General features: G+C 49.1%; 1 protein-coding gene across 4 annotated transcripts in view; it reads left to right on the forward strand.

Annotated features, from left to right (window-relative positions):
- Positions 1-24002, forward strand: part of CALN1 (calneuron 1) — a 612973-nt gene that overhangs the window by 574106 nt on the left and 14865 nt on the right. For all 4 annotated transcript variants that reach the window (XM_070064499.1, XM_051847931.2, XM_017342575.3 and 1 more), the window contains one exon: positions 17264-17420. In XM_070064499.1, the coding sequence (XP_069920600.1) occupies positions 17264-17420 (157 nt within the window). The remainder of the gene's footprint in view (positions 1-17263; positions 17421-24002) is intronic.

Genomic DNA, 24002 nt, shown 5'->3' on the forward strand with positions numbered 1-24002 from the left:
CTTACCTGCTGATGCTTTCTTTAGTATACATGTTTCTTTGTGTGGTCTCTTGTCTCCCCTAACTATAGTTGCTCCCTAACGTATGATGCGGTTATAACCGGCTCAACCCATCCTAAGTCGGCAACGCCTAAGTGGAAATGCCCAGTGACGTGTGCCCAGGCTACCCAAGGTTGTCAATGTCACGTGAGCTCTGCTAAATGTGCTAACACTTGCCCAAGTCTGCACTAGGGCACAGGCACCTTAACACACAGCCTGTTGAACACTAAAGTATTGCATGTCCCATGGAATTGGTTAAATACTGTATTGAAAAAGAAAATTAAGAAGGTGATGAATGGGCACGTTTTTGTACCACTGTGAAGCTGAAAAAATGGTCAGGTTGACCCATCAGAAGTTGGGGAAAGCTGGGGCCAGTGCTATGGCATGGTAGGCTAAGCCTCTGCCTGCAGTGCCAGCATCCCATATAAATGCTGGTTTGAGTCCCGGCTGCTCCACTTCTGATCCAGCTCTGTGTTATGGCCTAGGAAAGCAGTGGAGGATGGCCCAAGTCTTTTGGCCCTTGCACCTGCATGGGAGACCCGGAAGAAGCTCCTGGCTCCTGGCTTCAGATGAGCTCAACTCCAATCACCATGGATACCAAGGGACATCCCCCTCTCCCCCCGCAATCAAAGTGGCCCTGGTCTTTGGCTGCACCACTTGTCTTGTCTCTGAACTCGTGGGTGACAGCCACATCACCTCCCCACGGTGGGGGTGGGAGTAGCAGCTCCTTCCGAGACTCCCTGATGTGGCTGGCTCGTGTGCAGGGCACTTCTTTATAAGAAAAGAGCTCCAGGCACCACTGGGGACCTGGGCACAGTGGGGAGGTCCAGAGCAAAATTGGGAATGACAAATTCACACCTCCCTTCCTCGGGGTGGGCACAGAGGCCGCTGCAGAGTCGCCTTCAATTGGCCCTGTGGTTGATCACCTTGAAAGAAGTGTGGGAGGAGGGTGGCTGCCTGGGCGGGATTGGAGCAGACCCCTGCCCTGAGTCTTCCTCCCATGGAGTTTTGCTGTCCTGCAGGGGACTAAGTCTTTCAGGGTCAACCACACATTGTGAGTCCCACGTCTGATCTGTAGGTCCTGCAGCAAGTGGAAAATTTCCTTCCAACCATAGCAGTAAACAGGTGCTCAATCTTAACTCCGGTGGCAGGCGGGTTTCCATCTTTACTCCAGGGGGAGTTTGCAGAGGCTGAGCTCAGCTCCCCAGGAGCCTGGGCTCCCCTGAGCTGGCTCCTGGCAAGGCTGAAAGCAACAGCCACACAGCCTGCCCCTGCCTCCCTCCCTGCCCTCGCCTGTTCTCACTCCAGGTGAGGAAAGATGTGCATGAGTCCAGCGCATTCTGCCACAGACTGGCACTGTGTGTGTGTGTGTGTTGTGTGTGTGTGTCCCTCTCTGTCACTCTGCCTTTCAAATGCATAAAATGTTTTTTTTAAATTCATAGAAAATTGAAATTAGAAGGTAAATTTACTCTGTCTTCCTGTCTCTCTGTCTTTCAAATGAAGAAGAATCTTTAAAATAGGTGGCAGAATTTGGCGCTTGGGGTGCCCATGTCCCGTATCAGACTGTCTGGATTGGAGTCCTGGCCCCACCCTAGGAAGTAGCAGGTGACAACTCAAGTAGTTGGGTCCCTGTCACCCCCATGGGTGACCCAGACTGACATGTGGGACCCTGGTTTTGCCTTGTCAGCCTTGGCTGTTGTAGACATTTTGGAGAGTGAACCAGTAAATAAGTGGTAGATGTCTCTCCCCCCACTCTCTCTGTCTCTCTCTCTGCCTTTCAAATAGGCAAAAATCAACACATTAAAAATTGTAAGAGATGTTTACTTTGGTGCAAAAATTTTGCAATCTACACATAATTTTTTTTCATGATTTGCATTTTCCATGAACCTTTGGAGACCGCATGTGGGTCATCCATCGACTTGGCACAGCTGTGTGCCATTGGCACTCAGGGTAACTTGGGGAATGACTGTGTTCTTGTGCTGCACCAAGATAAATGGATGAGACACGGGTTACCTGTGGAGGTGGGACTGTGGCTGCCCAGGACCCTGTCCGGAGGCCCCCGGGGCTACAGGCGTCCCTGTTGCCACTGGTAACCAGAGCTGTACCTGGGGGCAGGAATGCTAACTGTGAGCTTCGGGCAGCTCTCGCAGGGTGGGATGGAGCCTTCTGTAGCTCCACAGAACAGAGCATCAAGGTATGAAATATTTGGCCCATCCTTTCCTCCTGGGCGGGGAGAGAACTGTGCCATTCAATCAATCCCCCATCTTCTGCGGCAGTTGAAGTGAGTTTGGATTCACCTGCTGCCCCCAGCAGTGTAGGTCCCTGTGTGAGTCAGGGACTCCGAGTGACAGGTGCAGCCCCCTCCCTATACTGTCCCCGAGGGCAGTTGGTGGCAACCTGCAAACCCTAAGCTGTGTCCAGTCAGCAGTCCGATCTCTCTTCCTGCCTGGATCCACTGCTTCACTGGGAACTCTGCCTGCCGTGAGGCAGTGGGAAGTCAAGTTCAATTGCGCTGCACTCCCTCTCCAGAACCGCAGAGGATCTGAACCAAAGAAGTCCTGTTGCAGAGGGACCTGCCTCCTGGTGGCCTCAGGGATTTGGGGGTGAAGGCGATGAGTGGGGAAGGAAGGCAGGGAGGAAAGATCGCACTCTGATACAAACAGAGGAGTTGCGTTGATTCATCCAACAAACATTGGCAAGCTCTGTGCTAGGCACAGCGGGTTGCTTGAGTATTTTGCACTGTAGACCTTCGGAGGGTTCACCCTCTATGTGCACAGAAACATACTTAAGAGCAGTGCTGGAGTTCTGGGAATTGGCAGCCAGAGAGTCCCCCCCTGCCCTGCCCCCGACCTGACAGAGGGAGCCAAACCAAGAGACCCAGCTTAAGGCCACATGCTGTTCCCTCTGGATCACACTAGGACAGAGGAACCTAAAAAAGCAGAGGAAATCCTCTGACCTTGCTGTTCACACCTAACTCTGGGATATCCTGGAACCTGGATGTTCTTTGCTTCGGAGCCACAGGTGCTGACGGCCCTGTCACATCAACCCTTCTGTTTCTGCACCTGCTCATCGGTGTCCAGCCCCGGTGCACCACGCAGCAGAGGGCAGAGCTGGAAGACTGGGGACATTTTGTCACCAGGGGAACAGCATGTGATGGGAGAGGGGTCTGCTTTTATGCCGGGGCATACTGTCATTTTGTACAAACGAGCCTTGAAATTTCTTTTTAATTGATGCATAATAATGAATCGTATTGAAGGGTTAAAATGTGATGTTTCGGTACATAGGTACCATGTGTATGGATCAAAGCAGGAGATTTGGTTTAGCCATCACCTTAGGCATTTTTAACATTTCTTTGTGGCAAGAGCACTTAAATACCTCTCACGGTTATTTTGAAATATAGGACAGTATGCTAGGGGGCCAGTGTCCTGGTGCAGTGGCTTAAGTTGCTGTTTGCGATGACAGCATCCCATATCAAAGAGCTGGTTTGAGTCCCGGCTGCTCCATCTTGCATCCAGATCCCCGCTAATGTGCCTGGGAAGGCAGCAAGAATGACCCAAGTGCTTGGACCCCAGCCACCTACGTGGGAAACCTGGAGGCCTGGATGGAGTTCTGGGCTCCTGGTTTCTATTTGGACCATTTGAAGGTGTAACAGTGGAGGGAAGATTTCTCTCTCTCTCTCTCTCTCTCTCTCTCTCTCTCCCATCCCCCACCTCTACATAGCTGTTAACCAGTCACCCTACTGAACAATAAGCTGTCAGAACTTACCCCTCCCATCTATTTGTGACTTCATACCCATTCCCCAACTTCTCCCCATCCAAGTTACCTCTGGCATGCATTCAAGCAAGCACCAGAATCCGCTGGAGGGCTATGTCCATCCCCAGGGTCTCTGAGTACCTAGGTCTGGAGTGGGGCCACAGAAATTGCATTTGTAGTCAGTTTCCAGTTCTGCTGGGCTGGGGAACACACTTTGAGAACCACCTGTGCTGGGTGAACCATGGATGAGCAGTGATCTCCGACCATAGGAGAATTGTGCTTCTGTAGGGCCTGAGAACAGTGCTCCAAGTCTCTCTCAGCCAGCCATTTTTTAAAGATTTTTATTTATCTATTTGGGAGGTAGAATTACAGAAAGAGAGGGAGGATCAGAGAGGAGGGTCTTCCATTCACTGGTTCACTCTCCAAATGGCTGTAATGGCCAGAGTTGCACCAATCCAAAGCTAGGAGCGAAGAGATTCTTCTAGGTCTCCCACAAGGGTGCAGGGGCCCAAGGACTTGGGCCATCTTCTACTGCTTTCCCAGGCCATAAGCAGAGAGCTGGATTGGAAGAGGAGCAGATGGAACTTGAACCGGAGTCCATATGGGATGCTGGCACTGCAGGTGGAGGCTCAGCCCGCTACGCCACAGCACCAGACCCTCTCAACCAGTCTTGTATTTAGATTGTTCATGTCTCATTCACATAGAAGCAAACAGAAACAACAGCAGTGATAGCATTGGATGATGCCTAAGGACCAGGGGCACAAGGAGCCGGTCTCTGAAAACAAAATTAGGAGAAAAGGGTAAAAGATGCCTATTTGGTGGTCTTTATCTTTAAAGGCGATGCAAGAGACTTCTGGATCTTTTTTTTTTCTTTTAGTAGCAACCATAACCATCTGAGGCACAAAAAGAATGGATTTGAACAACATGTGTATGCAATAACTCAAAATGAAACTACAGAATTAAAGTCTTCCATAAAGGCAGGGAGGATTAGAATTGATGTGCAGGAAAAAAAATAGTGATAGGGAATCCAAAACAAAGAGATGAAATGTATTAAAGAAAAGATGAAAAAAAAGAATAGAAACCAAACGAAGAATGACTTGTGTGGGCTGGCATTTGGCCCAGCAGTTAAGACACTGCTTGGAATGCGCTCATCCCACATCTGGGTGTGTTTCAAGTCCCAGCTGCTCTGCCTCCATTCCAGCTCCCTGCTAAGGCACCTGGGAAAGCAGCAGAAGATGGCCCAAGTGCTTGGGTCCTTGCCACCTGTGTGGGAGACCTGGACTGAGTTCCTGCCTCTTGGCTTTGGCTTGGCCCAGCCCACAGCTTCTGCAGGCATTTGGAGAGTGAGCCAGCAGATGATAGTACTCACTCGCCCTGTCTTTCTCCCCCTTTCCCAGTGAGTATGATCTAGAAGAAAGAACTAGAACACGAGAAAAACAATAACCAAAATGTTCCCAAGGCAACAGTCAAGTGGCAGATGATGGCATTGGTGTAAAAATCTAAACTCTCAAGACTTGGCCCCATTCTCTGTTGCCATAAGTAAATGCTTTACAAATAATATTGGTACTGTACAAATAAAGAGTGTGTACACAGTTTTACCTAGCTCATGGGACTGGGAAGTGCAAGAGCTCAGGGCCAGCCTGTGCTTAGGATAGGGTAAAGGCCTCCCTGCTGGGTCACTGGTGTGGCAGGAGGCATCACGCAGCGAGACAGAGCCAGTGTGCCAGGGACAGCATCCTTTGGTCCTCCATGAACAGCCCATCATGCTACTCATCTAGAAATAAGTAAATTAATTTGTGATGGCGGAGCCCTCATGGCCCAATCACATCCCAAAGCTCCCACCTCTCCAAAGCAGTGTGAACAGATGAATTTGAGAATTAAGTCTCTGACACATGCAACCTGGGGAACACACTCCAACCCCGGCCCCTCACTACACCTCAGCCAGAATGAGAGCTAAAGTGTCGCCCTAAACATAGCACAGAAAACATCTCGAAGATGGTGGAATACCTCTCAGTGTCAAGGAAGAAACGAAAGATCCTCAAGAGAAATCTGGGGCCACCATCCAGCCCCACATTAAACAACAGAAGGAACAAAGAATATTTCAGGGCAGCTTTGAGGGGATATTTGTGAAATTCTAGAATCTTAGACCCAATTCAGTTGACTGTCATGAGAGAAGGAAAAGAAGGGTGTTATCAGAATTATAAGAACTCAGAAAATGGTGTATGCACACATGCCTCATCATTAATTCTTTGTTAACAGTTCTGTAGCGGACATTCGGGTGACAGTTAGGCACTGGGGTTGGGACAGCCATGGGAAATGGACGTCCGCATGGAAATCAATTAAATATAATGAAGTCGCAGGAGCTGTCACACATTCTGTGACAAAATTAAATGGAGAAGCCAAATACTATTCTAGGAAAAGATGAAAATAGTAGGAAGTGTGTCATAATAAATTCAAATTAAACTTACAGAGACTGAGACACGTTGGGGAAGAATTAGGAAAGTGGAGGGTATATATATATATATACATACACACACACACACATGCATGCATGCGCACACACACACATATTTTGTCACTGCCTAGAGGGTACTTCACAAAGTTTGCAAGAAAGTGGAATTAAAAGTTAAGTTTATTTTCGTGTAAAACATATTTGAAATCTGAGAAGAATACACTCATGATATGCATTTTTCCATGAACTTTTGGAAGATCCTTCATATGCATAGATTTCAGATTTTTGTACCAAAATAGACTTTTCTTTTCATTCCATTTTTCAGCAAAACTTTGGTGGTATTCTTGTCCAAGATGAAAAGATGTGATTTAGAATTTGACAAGTTTAGAAATGGTAGTTTGAGTAACATACATGATAAATGGAAAAATATCCACCAGTATAATAAAAAATAGGATGTGCAATTTCCTTATATAAAAGTCAAAAGGCAAAGTAAGACATGAAGACCAAGAAGCGGGTGATCAATCAACAGAAGCACATTTACAGCCAAACATGTTTATAAAAATACAGGTTGGTGCCGGCGCCGCAGCTCTATAGGCTAATCCTCCGCCTAGCAGCGCTGGCACACCAGGTTCTAGTCCCAGTTGGAGCACTGGATTCTGTCCCGGTTGCCCCTCTTCCAGGCCAGCTCTCTGCTGTGGCCCGGGAGTGCAGTGGAGGATGGGCCAAGTGTTTGGGCCCTGCACCCCATGGGAGACCAGGAGAAGCACCTGGCTCCTGCCATCGGATCAGCGCGGTGCGCCGGCCACAGTGCGCCGGCCACGGCGGCCATTGGAGGGTGAACCAACGGCAAAGGAAGACCTTTCTCTCTGTCTCTCTCTCTCACTGTCCACTCTGCCTGTAAAAAAAAAAATACAGGTTGAGTAGCCCTTACCCAAAACCAGGTTTCAGATTATTTTGTATCTCAGAATATATGCACAATTATAATGATATACATATATATATATGTGTGTGTATATATATACGATATATGTTGAGGAGTCAAGTACAAATTTAAAGATTTATTTCTATTTCATATAAACCCGAAGATAATTTCACATAACATTTTCAGTTGCATTTTGACTGCAACCCATTGCAAGATCAGGTGTGGTGTTTTCTGCAGGTGGCACTGTGTTGGCAGGCATAATCTTCTGGGTGTTGGAACACTTCAGATTTCAGATCGTTAGATTAGGGGTGCTCAACTTGTATATGAAAATGGAACAAGATTCCACCATTGGAGGACGCAATCTCACTTAGATCTCTTAAAAACGCAGCTCTATTCTCCTCATAAGAGATGTACCTCTGAGGCCGGTGCCGCGGCTCACTAGGCTAATCCTCCGCCTTGCGGCGCCGGCACACCGGGTTCTAGTCCCGGTTGGGGCACCGGATTCTGTCCCGGTTGCCCCTCTTCCAGGCCAGCTCTCTGCTGTGGCCAGGGAGTGCAGTGGAGGATGGCCCAAGTGCTTGGGCCCTGCACCCCATGGGAGACCAGGAAAAGCACCTGGCTCCTGGCTCCTGCCATCGGATCAGCGCGGTGCGCCGGCCGCAGCCCGCCAGCCGCGGCGGCCATTGGAGGGTGAACCAACGGCAAAGGAAGACCTTTCTCTCTGTCTCTCTCTCTCTCACTGTCCACTCTGCCTGTAAAAAAAAAAAAAGAGATGTACCTCTGAAATATAACACAGAAAGTTTAAAGACCAAGAATGTGACACATCTTGAGCAGAAGAACTGACACAGAGCACAAACAAGCATAGCTGTACGGATGTAAAAACAGATTTTTTTTTTCCAGAAAGAAAACACTTAGGTATTTTTTAACGACTGATTGTGGTTTAGGATGAAAGGCGCGCTGTGTGCGTTCCATCCTGGGGGCTGCCCACCTGCGCGTCTACACTGAATGCCGTTCTTGAGGGTCTTTGTACTCAACACACTCCTTTCTGAGGAACGTTATTATCACCTGTGTGCAAACGGTCCTCCAATCTGTATCCTATGCCCATATCTCTACATCCTGCTGCGTCCTGGGCTGTTGGATTGGGCAGTCCCACAGAAATCCCTAGGGAACACATTCAGAGCCAGACTTGTCACTTCTCTTTTCCGTCCTACTCTCTCTCTCTCTGCTTCTATGCAGTAGAACATAAATCCCATATGTCATCCTAGGTGGCCCCTTCTCCTTCACATGCAACACACCCTTAGATCTCGCCCACCTCTCTCCTCCATGGATCTTGAATTCCCCCTTGGCCCATTACGGTCTCCAAACTGGTCCCTTCAGTGGCCCCCTGTCTGGTCATCCCATCTCTTACATAGTAAATGTATTTTTCTTCTTCTTCTTCTTCTTCTTCTTTTTTTTTTTTTTTTTTTTTTTTGGACAGGCAGAGTTAGAGAGAGAGCGAGAGCGAGAGAGAGAGAGGTCTTCCTTCCATTGGTTCACCCCCAAAATGGCCGCTACGGTCGGCACGCTGCACTGATCCGAAGCCAGGAGCCAGGTGCTTCTTCCTGGTCTCCCATGCAGGTGCGGAGCCCAAGCACCTGGGCCATCCTCCACTGCACTCCCAGGCCACAGCAGAGAGCTGGACTGGAAGAGGGGCAACCAGGACAGAATCTGGTGTCCCAACCAGGACTAGAACCTGGAGTGCCAGCGCTGCAGGCGGAGGATTAGCCAAGCGAGCCGCGGCACCGGCCAGGTGTCCTTTTTCTCAAACTCAAACTTGATCAAGTCCTGTCTCTGGTGAACATCCTTTGGTGCTAGGTGCCCCAATGCATGCCAAAGCTAAAACCAAGGTCTGACGCTCAAACATGTGAACATAAACACATCATTGGGATCAACAATTCCACTTCTGTTATACACCCAAAAGAACGAAAAGCAGTGAGAGGATCAGATACTTGCACACCCACATTAATAGAAAACACAGTTCATAGCATCCACAAAGCAGAAGAGACCCAAGGGACGGGATAGACACAATGAGATCTACACATCCAGTGGAATACTGTTCAATGCATTCTACAACACGGATGAAGTTTGAAAATACTGTGTGGGTGAAACAAGCAATGACGATAAGTCAAACGCTGCAGGATCCCACTTGCATGAGGTACCAGACGCTGCCAGGGACTGCAGTGAGGGAGGGGTAGGGAGAGATTGCTTGGTGGGGACAGAGTGTTAGGGAAGACGGAAACAGTTCTGGGGATGGATGGATGGATGGATGGATGGTGGTGGGTGCACCACAGTAGGACCGGTCTAAAGCCTCGGCAGTATACGCTGAAAAACAGATGCAATTGTACAACATGCACTATGCTATTTGCACAGTAAAAACAAACAGAAACAAGCCAGGTTGCACCCGAGCGTCCAGGGCCTGTGTTGATATGCTCCTGTCTCAACCCCACCACCTCCTCCTAAGGAACCCAGGTCCTCAGAGGACCTCAGCGTGCTGCCACCCAGGGAATGGGTCACGTTTTTGCACCTCTAAGTCTTGCTGTGGCTGCTTCCGCTTCCTCCCCTTCTGCTCATCCTTCCACCCCACCCCCACTCGCTTGGCACACACAGCTCTTTGTCCTTTAGGTGTTTGATTGCACGCATGTTTCCCAGCAAGCCTTTTGTGATATGCTTGCCCCTCCCCAGGGGCTAGCGAGCCATCCTTGCCTTCCCCTGCCACGCACCTGCTCACGGGTGTCCCTCCATCACTGTGTGTAACACAGCCATCCTCAGCTGTGTGCTGAATTGGCATATAAATCTTGTTGCAGGAAAGAATAGCCTCATTGTTGTAGTGTCAGGGGCAGGCATTTGGCATAGTAGTTAAGACGCTATGTGGGGTGCCTGCATCCCCTCCAAGAGAGTCTGGGTTTGAATCTTGGCTCCATGTCCCATTCCAATGTCCTTGGAGGCAGTGTATGATGGTGCAAGTACTTGTGTCCCTGTCACCCACATGGGAGACCCAGATAGAGTTCCGGGCTCCCGGCTTCCACCTGGCATAGCCATGACCACTGCAGGCATTTGGGGAGGGAACCCTTAGATGAAAGAGATCTCTATGTTGGTCCCTCTCTCTCTCTAGATCTCTCTGTGCCTTCCAAGTAAATAAAAACCAATAAAAATGTTTATAACTGTTAGGATTGTAAGAAAGATTTATGGAGATATAATTCTCTACACAGACTTTAATGATACTCATAATCTTTGACAAAGCATAGAAAAATAAGGTCATAGAAAAATAAGACTCCATAATGTAATGAATAAACATAAATATATTTGTGTGTTTGACATTACAGATATTCCACTATATTAAAAAATTGCTTAATGGATGAATGGGCCAAATTCTCTAACCACGACCTAAAAACAGGGAAAATGACAAAGAACAACAATTTAAAAAAAGGAAACAAATAACACAAATTAAAAGTTAGAAATTAGAAACAGAAATAGAATTATAAGCCAGAAACGGGAAATACTCAGTATTGAGAGAGATTTAAACTTGTAGGCCAGGGTGGGCATGTGTCATTTATTTTTAGACATTTACTTGATGGGGCTGGTACTGTGGCATGGACGTCTGAGCAGCTGCCCGCTGGGCAGATGTCCCAAGTGGGCACTGGTTCAGGTCCCGGCTGCTCCACTTCCAATCCAGCTCCCTGCTAATGTACCTGGGAAGGCGACAGAAGATGGCCCAGGTGGTGGGTCCCTGCCACCCATGTGGGAGACCTGGAAGAAGCTCCTGGCTCCTGGCTTTGGCCTGGCCCAGCCCCAGCCATTGCAGCCATTTTGGGGAATGAACCAGTGGATGTAAGATTCCACACCCTCCACCCCGTCCCCGCCACCTTTCTCTATCTCTGCCTTTCAAATAAATTAGCAAATCTTCTTTAAAAAAATTTATTTTATGGAGCCGGTGCTGTGGTGTAGTGGGTAAAGCTGCCGCCTGCAGTGCCAGCATCCCATATGGGCACCAGTTCGAGTCCTGGCTGCTCTGCTTCCTATCCAGCTCTCTGCTATGGCCTGGGAAAGCAGTAGAAGATGGCCCAAGTGCTTGGGCCCCTGCAGCACGTGGAAGACCTGGAGGAAGCTTCAGGCACCTGCCTTTGGGTGGACCCAGCTCCAGTCATTGTGGCCATTTAGGGAGTGAACTAGTGGCTCTGCTTCTCTGTAACTCTACCTTTCAAATAAATAAAAAAAAATTTTTTAATTATTTTATTTATTTTAAAAACAGAACAGCAGAGAGAGAGAGAGACTGAGAATTTTCTATCTAGTCTGCTCCCCAAATGGCCACCATTCCAGCCATCAGGAACTCCATCTGAGACTCCTGCATGGATTGCAGGGGCCCAAGTACTTGAGCCATGATCTGCTGTCTTGTTAGGCACATTAGCAGGAAACTGGGCTGGCAATCCAGTATGAGATGTCCACATCATGAACAACTTAACCACTGTGCCACAATACCAGGTGGCTATTTAGCTTGGTGGCAAGACACCCACATCCCTAAGAGTTTTTAATACCTGTCCCAGCTCCTGACACAACTTCCTGCTGATTGCACCCTGGGGGACAGTGACGATGGCTCAAGTAATTGGGTTCCCACCAGTTCTCTCCAGTGGAAGACCTCGACTGAGGCTCCCAACTTTGGCCCCACCCAGTCACAGCCATCGTGGGCATTTGGAGAGCTCTCCACCTGGCTGCAAACCCCTCCCCTTTCTCTGTCCCTCAAATAAACCTATTTGAATGAAATAAAATTGTGCATATACTGTGTGTTGCATGCCAATAATCATGAAAGTAATAATATATAAACAAATAAACTAAGAAAGATCATCTTGTGGCTGATTTTCCCAAAAAAGTAGTGAGTTTCAAAATTAATTGAAGAAAATTTCAGGAAGTGAATGTGCTGACAATCAGAGAAGGGGTGATCATTGGCATCATGTCCACATTGTCCTATGGTGATTTATTTTCCAGTTTTTCATTGAGAGATGGAGATTCTGACAATGCAGATTCCTTGCGGAGTCCTACTCCACCACGTTTGTTTAGATACGAGCATCCTACGATGCAAACAGGACCCCGGTAGACAAAACTAGGGATTCCTAGAAGCTGCATGTTTCCTGGTCTGTGCTTTTGCCTCATTTCTGAGTTGTAGGGAGCTCTCAGCCAAGCATCATTTGCAGGCACTGCAGCTCTTTGACGGATTGTTCCAGGAAGTGGTGACTCATTTTCCCAGTCTCTCGAATCTTGTCATTCTTCATCTCTGGTCAGGGGCCGGGGGGTCCCAGTTGTCTCATCTGTGAATCACCCTCTTTCGTGCCTCTTCCCAGCCTACTTCCTGCACACAGGCCAACGAGACCGTGTTTGCCTAGCCAACAGTGAGGAGAATGACCCCAGGCTGTTCTCTGGGTGACTGTCAAAATTCACTTCTGCGGTTATTAAACTGCAATGCAGAAAGCAGCCTACTTTGTACCTCCCCTTCCATTGCCCTGACTTCTATAAATGGCTTTGAACTTGAATCAGGTAGATTTCCCAGCAAGTTGAAGTAACCCAGTTTAATTAGTTCGAATAATGAGTATTTTTAGAGCAAAGTAGGAATTGCTTCACAATGCAAGCAGGGGGGTGGGAAATGTCTTCAGCATCCTCTCATCATGGTGCACACTGATTTAATGCATTCCTTTCTGCCTTCATCCTTGGCTGAGTTACACCGCAGGAAAGTCTTAGTGGCTGACAAGGGTTGGTTTAACACTCAAAGCACGTGTCCTTCATGTGTTGGCCAGAGATCTGCTTGTGTTGTATGTATTCCAGGACCCCGGATGAAGGAAAAGTTCCCATCAGGGGGTCTTCAAAATGTTCGTGCAAAATGCATGTTATGAAAATACTATGCATAGATTGCAAAGTGTCTTTCCAACAAAATAAATTTCGGCTTAGCATTGGGACACTCATGTCGTCTCATATCAGAGTGCCTGGGTTCGAGTCCTGGCCCCCACTCCTGATTCCCGCATCCTGCTAATGCACTCCATAGGAAACAACAGGTGATGTTGCAAATGACTGGGTCCCTGCCATCCGGGTCAGTGACCTGGACTGAGCTCCCAGCTCCCAGTTTCAACCTGGCCCAGCTCTGCTCATTGTGGGCATTTGGGGGGTGACTCAGTAGACGGAGCTCTCTGTGTCTCTCAAATAAACAAAAAATTGAAAATTATAATAATAATGTAAAGGTATGCCCTCGTAGTTGGTTAAGTGTTTTGTAGCAAGAGAAAAATAAATGGCAGAGGCAGGCGCCGCAGCTCAATAGGCTAATCCTCCACCTAGCGGCTCTGGCACACCAGGTTCTAGTCCTGGTTGGGGTGCCGGATTCTGTCCCGGTTGCCCCTCTTCCAGGCCAGCTCTCTGCTGTGGCCTGTGAGTGCAGTGGAGGATGGCCCAGGTGCTTGGGCCCTGCACTCCATGGGAGACCAGGAGAAGCACCTGGCTCCTGCCTTCGGATTCAGCGTGGTGCGTCGGCCGCAGCGGCCATTGGAGGGTGAACCAACGGCAAAAAGAAGACCTTTCTCTCTGTCTCTCTCTCTCTCACTGTCCACTCTGCCTGTCAAAAAAAAAAAAAGGCAGAAAACCCAATGGCTTTGAAGCTTCCACTTGGACTAACATTTTCCTTCTCATTTCATTGGCCAGCATCCCGCATGGCAAACAAGGAGACATAGTCCTTTCACAGGGTGGGGGCAGGGGTCAGATGACTGTAAGCAGGGCAACCTGCTACAGTGTACACTCTTGCTCATAAATAGTCATTTCCCTGTGCACTAGGCTATTCTTGGTTGTTATCTCAGAATACCTAAGGCCGGATACTCTAAAGAAAAGAGGCTGCATTATCTCGCAGTTTGTAGGCATCAGACTTGCGATCTCAAAGCTCCACGTGACACATCCAGTCTGGATGTGTGTCGCCTTGGCGTGGAGACACAGGAGCTTGAAAGACAGGTCACCCCTTTCCCCACACCCCTCACCCTCAACATCGCATGATGGACCATGGTCATACAAAGCACCGCAAACATTCCCAGCCAGAAAGCGAAATGGGAGAGAGAGATCGCAGTTGGAGGCTCAGAGCAATGGTGGAATTCTGGGGAGCAGACTTTGCAGTGGAGGCATTTTCCTGGATTACACCGTAGCTCTGCTTCCGGGAAGTTGCTCTAGATTTCCTTGTTCTCCATGCACGACTCCCAACTGCACCCTCTGAGAGATGGGTCCTTTTCCCCTTTTCTTGCACACATCCAATTAGACTGAGCAGAACAGGGCCTCTCCAGGGGCCTGTGTCACTTTATCTTTATAAATGGCTTGTGCCCATAGATCAGGAAACCTGAAGTTCACTTGGAAGTTTGAACAACCATAGTGTCTTTGTTTTCTTTTTCTATTTATCCAAGAAGCAGAGAGATAGACGGACAGAGCCCCCATATGCTGGCTCATTCCTGAAATGCTTGCAATGGCCAGTTATTGGCCAAGGCTGTCCCAGGCAGCAACCAGGAAAACCTGGGAACCAATCCAGGCTTCCCAGGGTAGAAGGAGCCTGTGCCTGAAGGCAGGCACTCTGTTATGGGATACAGCCACCCCAACTGGCATCTAAACCAAACACCTGCACTCACTGTGTTATTTACCGCAAGACTGTTCTTGGTTCTTGGCCAGATCAGCTCTCTCAAGAACTTTATCATTTTTTTTTATCCACTTGATCCAATGAGTTCATGTTGGGAGCCACATCCAGTTATTTTTTGGAGACATGCTTCTCTCCAACTTTAATAACAGTTGCCCTAGGAGAGCAACTGAACGCATACAGAGGTTTCATCAAGGGACACATTGATTTCTTTTCATGGCCTTGTGCTCTTGTTTCAAGCATTTCTCAGTTATATCTGTTTACTAGTTGGAAATGAGAAACAATTGCTTTTTTTTGTTTGTTTGTTTTTTGACAGGCAGAGTGGACAGTGAGAGAGAGAGAGACAGAGAGAAAGGTCTTCCTTTGCCGTTGGTTCACCCTCCAATGGCCGCCGCGGCTGGTGCACTGCAGCCGGTGCACCACACTGATCCGATGGCAGGAGCCAGGTGCTTCTCCTGGTCTCCCATGTGGTGCAAGGCCCAAGCACTTGGGCCATCCTCCACTGCCTTCCCGGGCCACAGCAGAGAGCTGGCCTGGAAGAGGGGCAACCGGGACAGAATCTGGCGCCCTGACCGGACTAGAACCCGGTGTGCCAGCGCCGCAAGGCAGAGGATTAGCCTAGTGAGCTGCGGAGCCGGCCAAACAATTGCTTCTTTTAACCTCACAAGACCAGGAATTTCTGAATGGCTTCGGTTCCAGGCTTACAAACCAAACTGTGCCCTGAGTCCATCTCGGTTGTGTAGTACCACATAGGAGGTGACCAGCTGTCACCAGTGTATGAACAAACCTACAATCTAACGCCAAAACTCGTGCAATAGAGATCTGTCCTCCAAGTTACCATGGGTGGTGGTTTTACCAATCTTTAAAAGAGATTTATTGGAGTGGTGCTGTGGCACAGTGGGTTGAAGCCCCAGTCTGCAGTGCAAGTATCTCATATGGGCGCTGGTTCGAGTCCCAGCTGCTCCTCTTCTGATCCAGTTCTCTGCTATGGCCTGGGAAAGCAGTACAAGATGGCCCAACTCCTTAGGCCCCTGCACCCACGTGGGAGACCTGAAAGAAGCTGAAAGGTGGAGTCAAAGAGAGAGACAGAGAGAGAGAGGGAGGGAGGGAGAGACAGACTCTTCCATTCACTGCTTCACTCTCCAAATGGCCTCAATGGGCTTGGCCAGACCAAAGCCAGGAGCCTTATCCAGGTCTCTCATGTGGGCACAGGGCCTCATGCACTAGGGCCATCATATGCTGCCTTCCCAGGCATATTAATGGGCAGCTGGATCCACAGCAGAGCGGCCGAGACGCAAAGCTGCGAGTTGGATACCGGGCACAGGTGTTCCAGGTAGAGTAGGCTGCTGACTCCACCCTCTGAGCATTTCACTGGATGTAGCTCCTGTTGCACTCACATTTCATTGGCTAAGGAAGTGACCTGACCAAGCCTGACATGAATGGAGTGCAAAGGCAGAATACTATGGCTGGAAGGACCAAGATACAACTGGGGATTCCCCCCCCCCCTTCTTCATACACATGGCTGTGAACTTGCTTGGTTTATCTGATAAGAGCATAAGAATATGATACATACTTAGAGATACCGCATCAGTCCAATTCCACGTTGCTACTCTAATAAAGCACTGACGCTGGGTGATTTGTAAAGAAAAGAGGTTGATTGAGCACATGGCTTTGAGGTTCAAGGTCATGGTGTTGGCATTGGCTCAGTCCTGGTGAGGGCCTCATGGCACACAGCATCACGGTGGCAGGGACGTGGGCAGAAGAGACCAGACGGTGAGACAAGAAGCCAGAGAGTGACCTGGGGAACACGCTCTCTTTTTTTCATAACAACTCACTCTTTGGGAAATAACCAGGGTCCCCCAGGAACAACTAATCCCTTCCAAAGTTAATACTTCTGCTGCTCTTGCCATCACCCACCAGGCCCCACCTCCTAAAGGCTCCGCCACCTCAACGCCACCACGCAAAAGACCAAGGCTCCCACACATGCCTCTTTGGGGGAGAAACGGTCAAACCACCTCCGAACCTTAGCAAGGTGCATCCTTAGGTACACATTCAAAACACGATGGCAATTTGTACTTTTAGGGAGTCGGTGATGCCTTGAGAAACATATGCATTGTCAGTGTGACCCAATCCTGACAGTGGTTGGCTGTAGGAGAAGGAAACCAAGCTAGGAGGTGGTACCTTTTTTCTCCAAGAGTCTAAATTGATGGAGGGGACGGGATTTGCACTCCCTGTGTTCCAGTAAATCCTTGCAAGTAGGCTTGGAGCAGAGCAGGATGCACACAGAACTGCTCACCTGACACCCTGAGAAGCTGAGATTCGTTTCTGGTGGGGGAGTGTGGGGCTCACCTGGCAGGCCCCCTGCCTGGTCCTTGTGCCCGAGGCCCACAGCCCCCTCACTGGTTTGCGTCTCTCTCCACAGTTTGACATGCAGAGGATAACCCTGGAGGAGCTGAAGCACATCCTGTACCACGCCTTCCGGGACCACCTGACCATGAAGGACATTGAGAACATCATTATCAACGAGGAGGAGAGTCTGAACGAGACCTCGGGGAACTGCCAGACGGAGTTTGAAGGAGGTAGGCGTCTGCGCACCTGCCTTCTCCCTGGGCTGGGAGAGACCAGAGCCTCCGGTGCCCGCTATGAAAAATGCGTCTGCAGTCTCTGGGGCTGCAGCCATCCTGTGCTGAAGCCAGGAAGTGAGAAAGGACATGAATAGGTTCATTTATCTGCCAAGATGCAAAGGAGCTTTTTCTTTTAAGTTTCTTTCCTGTCTTTTCTCCCCCCAAACTCTGCATTTTGGGGGGCACAACCCCCACTGGCCCTGTCTTTGCTCTCAGGATTCCCTCAAGCCACAGTTGGGTGTGTGGCTTTGTGGCGTATGCGTTACACGATGGAGGAGCTGCACAGGGGCTTGGGATGAATCCGTTCAAGTCCATTGGCAAACGGCGTGACCCCGAGCAGAGGCCGTACCTTGTCTGGGCACCCTCAGCTATAGACATCAGGAGAATTCACCTGCCACACAAAACCCCCAGCGACAGAGGACCTCTCTCTGCTCCCCGACTGCCCTGGCCAAGGCATGCCTAGTGGCAGAAGCATTTCATGAACCTAACCAGGTGGTTACAAAAGAACTAAGGCTCTCCTGAGGCTAAAACACTCGCAAAAGGCCATTTTTCTTGGGCTCATAAAAGAAAATGCAAGGAGGAAGAAAAAAAAAAAAACTACTTCAACTCCCAATCAGGAGAGAGTTCCTGAGATACAAAATAATGTAATCCTGCTTTCCAACTTTCAAAATCTGAGCTGCTTTAACAGTTCTGATGCACATCCCCCCAAAATAATGATAATTACATCAAAACATCACTGCAGGCTATCAGCAATGTTTCACTTGTTCAATGCTGACACACCTTAAAGAGGTCAAACTATTATTTTCTCTCTTCTTTTTGAGCAATTAGACAAGTCCATAGGCAAACACTGGAAATCCTCGCATAATTTTCTTCCTAACATTTTAATGGATTTTTGAAGGCAGGAGTTGCAGAAAAAAAAATTCTGCACCAAATTAAACTTATTGTTTGATCAAACTTTCCATGTACTTTTTGAGGTGTCTTAGTACACACTTGTTACATGGATACCAGAGTGACATTTGGTTGCTGCATAACAGCTGGCTCAGTACCTTAGGAGGGAGGCAGCTCAGGGCTTAGCTAGGCTCTAGGTCATGGCTGTTCCCTTTAGACCTGGGCTCGCATCCGACCCATCTCAACTGAACTGCCGCATCCGTGTGCCAGGACGAAAGGCCAAGGCAAGAGATAATTTTTGTTCTGAGATTACCAACTAAATCAGCTCAAATCAGGGCAATAGGGAATAGTGGAGACTAAGGCACAGTAGGCTGCAAAGCCTCCTTCTGGGGTCATTCACATTTACACTTTTTAAGAACGTTGCGTGCATTCAGCCGGCGCCGCGGCTCCATAGGCTAATCCTCCGCCTTGCGGCGCCGGCACTCCGGGGTCTAGTCCCGGTCGGGGCGCCGGATTCTGTCCCGGTTGCCCCTCTTCCAGGCCAGCTCTCTGCTGTGGCCAGGGAGTGCAGTGGAGGATGGCCCAGGTGCTTGGGCCCTGCACCCCATGGGAGACCAGGAGAAGCACCTGGCACCTGCCTTCAGATTGGCACGGTGTGCCAGCCGCGGCGGCCATTGGAGGGTGAACCAACGGCAAAGGAAGACCTTTCTCTCTGTCTCTCTCTCTCTCACTGTCCACTCTGTCTGTCAAAAAAAAAAAAAAAAACCGTCACGTACATTAAACAACACCCAGCTGTGGTTCAGAAGCTGCGTGGGACTTCCCCCTGTGACACCTGGGCTGGAGTTGGAGCCCCACAGGTTATGCAAGATCAGAGCTTCATGGCCAGTGGCATTTCTAGCAGGATAAGGGCAGGGATAGGGAGTGTGGGAGGACCAGGAGCAGTGAGGTAGGCAGGGATCAGACCTGTGAAGACAGCTGACCCGCCCTTCCCATAGCTCTCAATCCTACATGACAGAACATGTCAAATGCTGGTGCAAGGAGAGTATTTGGGGTAGTATCCGCCCACTCATCCAGGGTCAACAATGAATGGAATGGAGAAAGTTCCGGACAATCTCATTTTCCACAGGAGACTTTGTGGGCCACTGTTTTGTTCAGAGAAGCCACGCTTTTGGGAAAGGTCAGGCTACCCTGGGAACTAATCTGGATTCTAAGCAATGTTTCTCATATTCCCAGATTCATAAAATCAATGCCTGGTAAGGGGGCTTCCATACAGAGGTCTTCCTGGGCCTGCTTTCATGATTAGCACTTGCAACACTGGCAATAATTACCTTTTAGAGAGCAGTAAGTGCCGTCACTGTGCTAAGTAGCTTGAAACTGATTATCTCACTTAACAGGAGAAATTCACACATTGGTTTGATGCTTGATGTCTTGACTCATTACATCAGGCTGTCTGCCCATTCTCATGTCAGAGAAATCTTTTTAAGATGTTAAGTCAGGGGCTTGCGCTATGGCATGGCAGTAGGCATCCCATATGGATGCCGGTTGGAGTCCCGGCTGCTCCACTTCCAATCCAGCTCTCTGTTATGGCCTAGGAAAGCAGTAGAAGATGGCCCAAGTCCTTGGGTCACTGCACCCACGTGAGAGACCCAGAGAAAGCTCTTGGCTCCTGGCTTCAGATTGGCACAGCTCCGGCTGTTGCCGCCAATTGGGGAAGGAGCCAGCAGATGGAAGACCTCTCTCTCTCTCTCTGCCTCTCCTTCTCTCTCTGTGTAACTCTGACTTTCAAACACATAATAAATAAATCTTTACAAAAAAAAAAAAAAGATGTTAAGTCAGACAGTGCTGTGTGGCACTAAACACAAGCTCACTGATTTCTCTGTCGGTTTAAGAATTTTCCAATCTTGGAAACGATCGAAGGAACTGGGACCTCTATTTGATGCCTGCAGCTCTCTCAAATTCAAGAAAGTGCCTTCCTCAGTGTCTCCAGGTCTAGGAAGGGATGTGCATCCAGGCCCTGAGCACCATCCCCCATGCCTTGGGGTTGAGTACGTTTGGAAACCCTGGCTGACCTTGAACTTTCCATTTCCCATCTTGCTCCCGTGCCTGTGGCCCACAAACCTGTGGGCATTGTTGAACTTCGTCCTTTTCTTATCAGAACCTGACTGCACTACGGTGCTGCTCTCGCCTCTTAGACCTTCTTAGCATCTCCTCCTAGCCCCGGCTCCAGCTGGGAGCCTCGGCCGTGCCCTCAACAACATCTCAAGAATCCCTTGCACTCCCTGTCTCTTCTGCTGTGCCTCGCCTTGGCCAGTGCAACAGCCAGCTGTGAACGGATCAGCCAGTTCCTTTTATTTATTTTGAGCCACAGAAGTCATTTCTCTTCCAATCAAATCTTCCTTACAACCCTAAATGATTAATGAGGGAGGGTAGCAGGGAGGGCATTTTTTTCCTAAGCCCCCAGAGCCCCACTCAAACCTTCTCTGCTTTGGCTGATCCCACCCACAGCACCGGGAAGCCCCTTCTTGATGCTCTTGCTAGTGCTTTGCTACAGCAAGTCTGCAACCAGAGCTAGGTTCCCCCACGGCAGCCAGTGGAATTCCTGCCCTATTGGATTTGAGAGGAAGGATCAATGAGGAAGAGGGCAGGGGGGTTGCCATCAGAAGATGGAAGGACCCTTCGGTCTCTGAGCCAGAGGAAGGAGTAGACAGGCAAAGAGACCCCCACTCGATGGCAGGGTTGGAATTTATGGGAGCCCACATTTGCTGAGTTTTGAACTCAGCAAAGTGAGAGCCAGGATGGAGTTTCAGGAGTGTGGGTAGAGTTTGAAGATGCTGCCTTGGGTGGCACATGGAGCCAAGTCAGTTAGAAACCAGCAGGAGGAGCTAATGCCCTGGGGAAGGCAGCAGAAAGTGGGTCCCTGCCACCCATAGGAGACCTGGATGGAGTTTCTGGCTCCTGGTTTCAGCCTGGCCCAATGCAGCCATCTGTGGAGTGAACCAGCAGATGGAAGAGCGCTCGCTCTCTCTCTCTCTCTCTCTCTCTCTTTCTCTCTGTAGCTCTGACTTTCAAAATAAAGAAATAGATCTCTTTTTTTATCTTTTATTTAATGAATATAAATTTCCAAAGTACGACTTATGGTTTACAATGGCTTCCCCCCCATACCGTCCCTCCCACCCACAACCCTCCCCTTTCCCACTCCCTCTCCCCTTCCATTCACATCAAGATTCATTTTCGATTATCTTAATATACAGAAGATCAGCTTAGTATACATTAAGTAAGGAAAGAAATAGATCTTAAAAAGAAAATACAGGGTGGCTTTGAGGCATTCCGAATCTTTCAGATCTCTCTGGGACCCCTTAGTAAGATAAACAGAGCTCGTAGCTCTTCTGTGTTCCTGTCAATCTTTGTGTCCTAATGACTTGGAAACCTAAACAGGTCAGCCTCTGCCCTAGCAGGATTGATGATGGAGGGTGCACCTTCTCACAATGCCCACTGACCATCCACACTCAATAAGAGCGTTGTAAGAGGTTTTGCTATGGTTCGACCACTTTTCACCGCCAGATAGCTTGTTTTTGGAGAACAGAAGCTCAGTGACAGTGAGACAAATGCACGTCTCATCCTTTGGTTCCAGTTACTGGCACAGATGGAATTTAGTGGTCTTGTGGTTGCATCATCCATCTGCCTGTCACTGGAAACTTAGCAAGTGTCCTTGGGTCCAAGTATACGATTAAGTTTGCTAGTGCTTGCCTCTGCTGTCTTCACTGGAATCCATACTGATTCAATCCAAGAGGAGAAAGATAGACGAAAACTGCCCAGTGCACCTGCCAAGCGCTGGCCGCTTGTTAACGTCTTGGACTGGTGCCTCCCTGTGGCCCCAGGAGACAGACCCCATTGCTCCTATGGTACAGGCGAGGAAACCGGGATCAGCCAGATGAAGTCCAAAGTCAAAGAAAGGTTAGGGAGTTGGCCCTGAGTCCAGCCCTGCTCTGGCCTCTTTGTATGTCACCCTGGGTCACTTGCCTTGGGCTTGGACACTTCAGAGTCTCCATACAAATGGCATTTCAACATCCCTACTCATTTTCCACCTCATTGCCAACCAAGGCGTGTTATATTTGGAAGCCGAGTGGAAGTGCAGCAAGATTGTGTGTGAGCCCTCGCCACACACACGTCCCTCTAGTTGTTGTCCCTAAATGGAATACCAGCTGTCAGAATTTTTCTAGACATTCTGACAACATGTACGGGAGAGGGAAGTGAAGCAAAATCATCCACTGGAGAATAAATAGTTTCTGTGAAAGACGCGGCAGAACTGTTCCATACCACTCAACGCTTCTCGGTGAAAGACTTAGAGAAATGGACGTCGGAGCTACTGCTCCCAGATCTGTGCTGACCGGCACTGTGGCCCTGGAATGCCACTTTAGTCTGAGCACTCTTTTCTTCTTGATTGGATGCAGAGTGTGGACAAGCGTGGTCCTACCTAGATACAAAATCATCCAGGCTCTGTGGGAGGAGAGGATGAAGTTTGTGCGCATATCCATTGTCCCCTGCTGAAGTCACAATGCTCTTTTCAGACTGTCAGGTGCACACTTGGCAACGGAAAGACCCGCCCGGTCACCTGACCATGCACGGTGGCTATCTCCTGCCCATCCAAACGAAAAGGGCACAGTATGTCATCCGCACCATCTGCTGCCAGCTCACCCAGGCTTGCGACATCCTGAAATAAAACCTTCCTCTGTCAGGAACGGTAGGAGGTCAGGGTGGAACTGAAGTCCATGGTCATTGATAGGACAGGAGATGATTTTGAAGGAGCGCTAGAACTTTCGAATTTTTTCTGTTTGGGAACCCTTTAGAGCAGACCTAGAGCTCCCGGAGAGTTACGAGATTCCGAGACACAAGATAGAAATCTGGATCTGACAAATCTACAAAAACTGGGCTGGGTTAAGAGCTCCTGGCTTGGGGACAGCTTTGTGGTACAGCAGGTTAAGCCGTGGCTTGCCGTGCAGGCATCCCATATAAGCAACTCTTCAAGCCCCCTCCTGCTCTACATCCCTTTTGCCTTTTGCCAATGTGCCTGGGAAGGCAGTGGAAGATGGCCCAAGTGCTTGGGTCCCTGCATCCCACGGAGGAGACTCAGTTGGAGTTCCTGAATCCTGGCCCAGGTGTGGCTGTTGCAGCCATTTGGGGGAGTGAACCAATGGGTGGAAGATCTCTCTTCCCTCCCTCCCTCCTTTTTTCCTTCCTTCCTTCCTTCCTCCTTCCTTCCTTCCTTCCTTCCTTTCTCTTCCTCTTATTCTTCTTTTTATCCTCCCTTTTCTCCCCCATCCCCTCCCCTCCCTGTGGTGCAGCAGGTTAAAGCCCTAGCCTGCAGTGCCAGCATCCCATATGGGTGCCGGTTCAAGTCCCAGCTGCTCCACTTCCAATCCAGCTCTCTGCAATGGCCTGGGAAAGCAGTGGAAGATGGCCCAAGTCCTTGGGCCCCTGTACCTGCATGGGAGACCCAAAAAAGCTCCTAGCTCATGGCTCTGGCCATTGCATTCATTTGGGGAGCGAACCAAGGGAATGGAAGACCTCTGTCTCTGGCTCTATCTCTCTCTCTGTAACTTTGTCTTTCAAATGATTAAGAAAAAACCACTTCCTATTAGGAGAAAGCCA

This window comes from Oryctolagus cuniculus, chromosome 19, assembly GCF_964237555.1.
Source record: "Oryctolagus cuniculus chromosome 19, mOryCun1.1, whole genome shotgun sequence".
Classification (NCBI taxonomy): Eukaryota; Metazoa; Chordata; class Mammalia; order Lagomorpha; family Leporidae; genus Oryctolagus; species Oryctolagus cuniculus.